Source organism: Monoraphidium neglectum (assembly GCF_000611645.1).
Source record: "Monoraphidium neglectum strain SAG 48.87 unplaced genomic scaffold scaffold00798, whole genome shotgun sequence".
Lineage (NCBI taxonomy): Eukaryota > Viridiplantae > Chlorophyta > Chlorophyceae > Sphaeropleales > Selenastraceae > Monoraphidium > Monoraphidium neglectum.
The window spans coordinates 13,586-21,349 of NW_014012830.1; the positions used below are offsets into that span (position 1 = coordinate 13,586).

Here is a 7,764-nt window from a genome sequence, read left to right on the forward strand (position 1 = left end):
CCCACACACACACACACACATATGCACCGGCACACACGCACACATCCACACAGCCACGCACCCTCAACGTATGCACTCCCAGCAGTCGAGCACCCACCTTTGGCAGCCTTACTGAGAAGTGATGATAGGGCAGCAGGTCCTCATAGGGCTGCTGGACCCCGTCCTGCCAGCATGAGTCGTTATTCCAGTCAGGTTAGTCATCAGGTTGGACTCGTGTCAGTAAACACGTGACTTGAAGGTCCCCAGTGAGCTTGAGGCGAGTCATGGAGGTGCAGCCAGCTACCGTGCGTTTGGAGTGGCTGCAGACAGCACCTCAGATCAATACAACCCGACATACACGTCGACACGCACGTACACACGCATTTGCGCAACCAGACGTACACACACACACACACTCTCTCTCTCTCTCCCTCTATCTTACACACACACACACACACACACACACGCACGCACCCGCACACACACGCGCGCTTGCGCGCACCTGAACAATGACGGGGATGCACCCCATGGCCACAGCCTCACTGAGGCGCATGCCCCACCCATGACCATACGGCGCGAAGCAAAACTTTGCCGCGCGCATCGCCGACTCGTACTCGTCCCAAGTCATGCCGCCGGTGACTAATCGGACGTCGGGGTGGGAGGCGAAGAGGCGATGCAGCTCCTGGGGGTTGGGTTGGGGTGGGCGGTGCAGGGACGTTTCAATCAGGCGTGTTGCTGGTGGCAGTGTCGACGATCTGTTTTGTGATGAAAATGATGGTAGATGTGTATGTAGTATGTGTGTTTGCGTGCGTGCGTGCGTGCGTATGCGCGTGTGGCCCTTTGTGTGAGCACGCACATGCGTGTGAGTTGTGTGTGGGGGGCCTGGGTGGAAGGATATGAGAGAGAGAGAGTGAGCGTTGGGCGGTCTTATGGCGTCTGATTCAACCCCTGGGCAGCGCCAGGTCTGACGCAACAGGCCCACCCAGCACCTCACCCCGTTTCCCGATCATGCCAGGGACATGTTTCGCGCCGCGCGCACACATACTCACACAGCACAACCCTCACCACCACGAACACCCACCTGCCGAGCCCCTCCGGAATACGACCTGTCGGCCTGTCTCACGTCTCCGGCAAAGAAAAGCAGGCTGCCGTTCTTGTCCACCGCCGCGCCCGCCGCCCCGGCAGCTGCCGGGAAGCTGCGATTGACCAGCGCCTCTTGTCGGTCGAAGAACGGCGCCGCCACGATGTCACGGCTCGGCCTATGGCACGCCCGCCGCTCCGCGTCTTGCGCGGCGCGCAGCTCGCCGCCACCACGGCCCGCGGCGGCGGCGGCGCCGGGGTCGTAATCAGCGCCGTCCGAGGTTAGCGGGAGCATTCCGAAGTGGGTGATCTTGATGGGGGGTCCGAGGAGGGGGTCTGAGGGGGGGACCAAGCAGGCGCCCTTGTCATTTGGGAGCCACAAGACATGGTCGCGGCCCTTTGGGGGTTTGAGGGTTTCGAGGTTTTGGGGAGCAGGGAAAGGATCAGGTGAGGAGGGGTGGGTGGGGTCGGGAGGGGTCGATGAGGCAAAGGTGAGAAGAAACACTCCACTGCTTATAAAAGGGCCATCTCATGGTTCTGCCAAGGCTGCATTTACACTCGCATGTGTGTAGGCAGACCTGCTGATGCGATCATAAACACGTGCGCACGTGCGTGCAAGCAACACACACTCTGCTCACCCCGGTGACGTTGAACCACGGATGTGCGTCTCTGACGTATGACATCACCCGCTGCAGGTGAGTCAGCACGTCACCCGTGTTTGACGAGTAGGAGTACGACTCAGCAGGCACGAAAAACAGGTTGGCCTCAAATGGGTTCTCAGTCCTGGTACAGTTTTGAAACAGGCAGTGGGACGTGGGCAGGTTTGAGCACGTGTTTAATGGTTTGTTGACTGGGGTCGCCGCTCGGCGCGCTGGATTGTTCGAAGGGAGGAGGTCTGGACAAAGTCGGCAGAGGTGCAGCGGCGGCGAAAAGTTGGCCGGCGAGGCGCGCCGCGAGGGTGAGGAGGGGGCAGAGGGATTGATTGCAGCGGCAGCGCGCGCCCGCGCGAGGGGCCGGCGGCAAAAGGGCCACCGCTTGGGCGATCGGGCGGCGGCCTTGGGTGTTCTCGAGACTCGCTAGCCTGCACGATCGGGGAGACACTTGCGGCTATCGCGGTACCCCTGCCTCGGCCTGCACATAACCCGCGCTCGCCACACCGCGTCTGGAACCGCAACACACCTGACCGCCCAATCCTTCATCAACATCGATTTGAAATGCTTGTAAGCGATGTAGTTGGGGTGGTGCCACGCGAAGCCCGCGTCGAATTCAAACGCGGCGGCAGACTCGAAATCGAACGCCACGTTGGTGGGAAGTTCGTACACGTACAGTCGGAGCCCCGCGGCCGCGGGGCGCGTAAAGTTTGGCGAGAACACGCGGGAGCGAGAGCAGTCCGCACCCTGGCGGCGGCGGCGAGCATAGGAGGGGTTGATCCAGAAAGCGCCGGGTCAAAGCCGGTCAAACGGATGCGTGCGTGTGCGCCGCCACCGCCCTGGCAGCCGCCGCTGTCTGTCCAAAGCCACCCGGCTGCCGCCGGGCGCCCCTCAATCTGTCTTTCATCCCTTCCTACGCCTTGGCCCCGTGCCCGCCGCGATGCGCATTCTTCCGAGCACCCCGCACTCTCACTTCTCACCCAGTAGCCGGGGCGGCAGCGGCAGAAGCCGCCGACGCATTCGCCGCGCCCGCCGCAGCCGTTGAGGCAGAAGCCCTCGTGAACGTACTCGCACTCCCGGCCGTCGTACCCGCGCCTGCGGTTGTGTGTGCGCGTGTGTGGTTGTGTGTTTGTGGTTGCGTGTGTGGCTGTCTGAGAGAGCAAGAGAGTGTGTTCGCACGTGTGCACGTGTGCAAGGGGTTGTTGAAGCACTTGGTGGTCAGCAAGCACTTTCACAATCAGCACGGGCCACTCGGAGCCCGCAACCGGCAGGCTGCGTGGCTGGAGCGTTCTGTCGCCCTCGCGCTCGTGCCCCTCTTTGGGCGCCATGGCAGCATCTCTATCATTCCCATGCCTCCGGCGCGGGCGGGCGGGGCCAACGGCATAGCAGGCGCGAGCGCGGGAACTCACCAGCAGGCGCAGCGGGCCTCGCCGCCGCGGGCGACGCACTGGCCGCGCTGGCCGCAGGCACCGGGGCAGCCGCTCAGGGGCAGCGCCGTCACGCCGCCCTCCAGCTGCGGGGACAGGGGGCGGGTGCGGAGGGCGCGCGGGACAAGCAGTCATCAACCACCCCCTCCCCCGGTTGGCGCAAGGCGTGGTGCGCAGCACGCACGGCCTCGTATCCATACGGATTGCTTTTTGAAACCACTGCGCGTGGCAGCCAGCGCGCCCCCCCAAAAGGGCCAGAGCCGCGTCGCAAGGGACCCCTCGAGGCCGCCTGACAGCATCAACCCGTGTCTGCCCAGCGACCCCGCTGGCGCGCCCAGCGGGCCCCGGCGGAGGGTTCGCACCTGCAGGGCTTCCGCCCGCGAGATCCTCTCCCGCGCCTCCCCGCCTTCCAGGCCGATCCCTCGGAACCAGACCACAGGGCGGCCCGCCAGGCTGTCGTTTGCGGGCACGTCTGCGCCGATGATGGACGCGTGTCATCACCAGCACATGAGTGGCGGAATGCGAGGGCATGAGAGGGGGGGGAGGCAGGGGCGGGGCAATGTAAGGCGCTGCCCCGAGGATCCCCATTGTGGGCACCGGTCAGCCTCCAAATGCTGGCGCGCAGGGCACCTGCGAGCATCGCTCCCCTCTTGTTGGCAGCGGCTGGCGTGCACACCTGAAAACACCCCATCAGTGAGGAACGGCCCGCCGCTGCCCTCCGGCGCCGCCACCTCGAAGCACTTGGGCGCGCGCGTGTCTCTGTGCGCCTCGCACTCGCCGCCGGGGCAAAAGAGCCGGTGGCACTGCCGCAGGCACTCGCACGCGCGCGGCAGCAGCTCGCCGCACTGCACCGCGATCGCGTTTGGGCCGAGGGCGCAGGCGGGCAGAAGCTTCCGGGTGCAGGCCGGCCCTGCGTAACCCCAGGGGCATTCGCACCTGGCAGTTGGAGGGGTGCGAAGCGGGGGCCTGCCGAGTTAGTCAACCGGGGTTTGCGGCGTCCGCGGGAGGTTGCAAGAGAAGGTTTTGCGCCAGGGGGGGAGACTGGGGTGGAGGCGGCGTGCGGCAGGGCGCGGCTGCAGCCCGCAGCCGGCCAAACGCCAGCATGGATGCCCTGAGGCAGCCAGCAAGGCGGGTTGCCGGATGCAGAAGGACCTGCACCAAAGTTCATGATAAAGATGCCGTGAGACGGCCCGGCCGCACCTGCCCTCCTCGTGGTTGCAGTTGCCATTTGCTGCGCAGCCCGCGGGGCATCGCTTGCGCCACCGCTCGTGCGCCACCCCGCCGCCGCTGCCGCCGTCCTCACTGGCCGCAGCCGTGGGGCCGTTGGCGGCGCCTGGGTTGGGGCTGGCGGCTGCCGCTGCTTCAGCCCATAAGGCAGCGGCGACATCGGTCGCGGTCTCTGCCGCCGATGCCGGGCCGGCCCCAGGCGCGGGCGCGGGCGCTGGCAAGCCCGCGCCGCGGCCGATCCCGCTCACGCCGCCTTGCACAGCGGCGGCCGGCGCGCTTGCAATTGCGATCGCTCGGATCCAATGAGCCCGCGGCGCGTCGCAGCCAAATGCAAGCACTACGGCGGTAAGCAATGTGCAGGCGCAGACAGCCGCGAGGGTCCGGATCCAGTGCTGTGCGCCACGGCGCCGAGCACCGCCGACGCCGCCATTCGCTGCGGCCGGCAGCACCGGCGCAGCATGCCCCATATGACAAGCCAGCCAAACTATTCAAGTGAGCGGCTGCGAGGCAGGGGAGAAGGTGGTTCTTGATTGGCGGAAAGCGTCGGCGCTGCGTTGTTTTCAAACGCAGTTGCTAGCAAGGGCGCCGGCGCTTTGTGCTCACCATACCCCGCCTGGTCCTTGTACATGACGTAAAATCATTTGATTATGTCGGTGGCTGATGACCCATTCATACGCATCGAGTGCGAATACTGGTAATAGCTGCCATTGATGATCTACCGTGCAGATGACCAACTTTCTCAACTGTAATTGCAGAAAATTGCGGAGTTTTTGCACATCATGCCGCAACCCTCCCGCTGGTGGGTTCCCAACTTTGCGGACACCGCAACCGAAACTGGCCGACGTCTGCTTTGGACGTCATCAATCAGTTTCGAAGGGCATCAACATCAATTAATAAATTGTCTAAAATTTGGCTTTCACGATCCCTACGTGTTGTCATTGAAGCGGTGTGATCATCAGCAAGCCATGCTCTGGAGCCACCAGCTACTCACATCCGGGCCGCTAAGGGACGCTTGGATCGCCTTTAGCCGCCATGGTGGACTGACGAAGTCCCAGGTCGATGCCGCTGACATCCAAGGAAAGCACGCACAGCACGCTGCCAGGCGTGCTGTGCACCATATGCACCACTGCCTCTGGGCCCTGGTGTCCCACGTGTATGCCGTCTGAAGCACACATATCCACGTGCGCGCATGCAGGCGGAGCCGAGGCACTGCTGGCGCTGCTACCGGCAGGCAGCGAGTCGGTGCGCGCCGCGGGAGCCCCAGACGTGCAATCATGCAGCTTTATGCCGCGCGCCTGCGCTGGCGCTGCCCGGCAATTATCGCGTGTCCAATCGCTGCCAAGGACCGTCCTTTTTGCAAAGAGTGCCGCCGCACGCCCTCACAAGCCCACACCCCTCCCCCGTCGGCTTTGCCGCCGCCCGCCTTCGCCTTGCCCCAACGCTTGCACGCCAACCCTTGGCAGCAGCAGCAGCGCGCCTGGCAGGCGGGCCCCGCCGGGTCCCAGCAGGCGACGCCCCTGAGGGTGGTGGCGCCCCTGCTCTTCGGACTCGCGTCCATATACAAGCAGAAGGCGCGCGTGCGGCAGGCCTCGCCGCTGCATGAACTGCTGGCTGGCTCTGCCACGTTTTGCATGCAGATGGGCTGATCGTGATTGCTGCAGTGCAGGGGCCCCCACCCGTACCTGTTAATTTACCCGCAGACGCTCCCGCCTCGCCCCAATTTGCCAGCGTCTGCACCCTGCCCTGGGCACGCGCACTTTGCAAAGGCAGGAGCGAGTGCGCGTGCGCAGCACTTGCTGCCAAGCACACCGCCCCGCTTCTTGCGGCACGATCCTGCCCAATCATCCCTTGATCCCCACTGCAAGACATGGCATGTCTGATACAATTTATCAATTCACAAAACAAAACAGGTATATTTCCTCCACAAGGACGCTGTCAGGGTCCAGGCGGCGCTGCGTGCACTGGGGAGACCCCACGCAGCAGAGGACGTCGCCGCGCACACGCTGCCAGAGGGGTGCGTGCCGTGTGTGTGGATCGGCTCGCGCTCGTCGTGCGCAGGCACATCGCGCACTGTGTTTTCTTTTTTTGTCTATGATTTTTTTCACCAATCGGCGTTCCGCTGACTGATGGTGGGCACGCACACACGCACGCATGCACGCACGCACACACGCAAGATGGTGGTCACTTGCACACGCACATACCAGTACACACACACTACTCGCGGCCCCCCATCGCCCACAACCCCTTCCAGCCACACCACCGCGGCCCCTCACGCCATCACCCTGCCGCCCGCGCCGGGGGTCGACCTTTCTGATGTGGAGGCTGCGGCGCTGATCGCCGCCCAGGACGTCGCAGAATTCGAAGAGGCGCTGGTGGCCGGAGGCAGCGGCGGCGTTTGCGGCTGGCTGGGGGGCAACCGTGGCGCGGAGGCGGGGCGGGCGCCGTCCCTGGCGCAGGTGGGCGGGCCAGCCTTGTCTCGTACCACGTTTTCAGTAATGTGCTGCCGTTGTGCGGCGTACTGGCTGTTGCCGAAGTGAAGATACCGAAAGAACAGCCGTGCTGGCGCCAACCGATGTATATGATGCACCTTGGTGTGCCGTCGTGCCAGCGCGCACCCCCAACACCAACCGCGAACCGCCGGCAAACGCGCCCCCACCTGGACCCCGTGCAGGCGGCCGCGGGCGCTATGACTGCCCGCGCGGTGCGCCAGCGCCGCGACGCCGGCGGCGGCAGCAGCGCGGCGCTCGGCATTAGCACGCTGCTTCAGCTTCCGTTCGATCCACTGCTTGAGGCACCCTCTGGCGCATTCGATGAAGAAAATGGCATTCTTCACGCAGACGACCTCTTGCCGCCCTTTGGGGCCGCCGGAGCCGCTGCCGTTGCGGGCGAGCATGGCGGCGGCGGCGGCGGCGGCGGCGGCGGCTCAGCGGCAGACGCGGGGGCGGGAGGGATCTCCACGGGCCTCGAGGCGCTGGGGCTGGGCACGCCGCCAAGGGGGGCGGCCGAGGGGTGGTGGGCGGGTGAGGAGGCCGAGGGGTTGGAGTGGGGTGCGCAGGAGGGCGGCGCGCCGGGCCCGGGCGGGCGGTTGGGGACGGCTGAGGCTGGGAGTGCGGAAGAGGGAGGGGAGCCAACGACGCCGGCAGCCGGCGCGCCAGCTGCCGTAGGTGGCACAGCGGCGGCGGCGGCGGCGGCGCTGGTGTCGCCCTCCGCGCGGCGGCGCGTGCGGCTGGGCGCCTGCGAGCTTGGGAATGGCTCAACGGCGGAGGGGGAGGAGGGTCGCGCAGAGGAGCTGGCAGCTGCCAGGAGGCGCCTGGATCTAGAGGCAGGGGACGCCGAGGGGGCGGGCGCCACGGCGGCCGCCGGCGCGCCGGCGCCGGGCGCGCATGGGGGCAAGCGGGCGC

At 65.7% G+C, this 7,764-nt stretch overlaps 1 protein-coding gene across 1 annotated transcript; it reads right to left on the minus strand.

Moving 5' to 3' along the window:
- Window positions 1-698: 698 nt before the first annotated feature.
- On the minus strand, window positions 699-4,991 carry MNEG_5389 (exostosin-like glycosyltransferase; the record flags this gene model as incomplete). The annotated part of the gene is made up of 10 exons (XM_014046137.1): window positions 699-734; window positions 1,061-1,456; window positions 1,698-1,842; window positions 2,239-2,456; window positions 2,690-2,804; window positions 3,119-3,222; window positions 3,499-3,608; window positions 3,813-4,072; window positions 4,337-4,493; window positions 4,967-4,991. The coding sequence occupies 10 exons, from the start codon at window positions 4,989-4,991 to the stop codon at window positions 699-701; spliced, it is 1,566 nt and encodes a 521-aa protein (XP_013901591.1).
- Window positions 4,992-7,764: the final 2,773 nt, after the last annotated feature.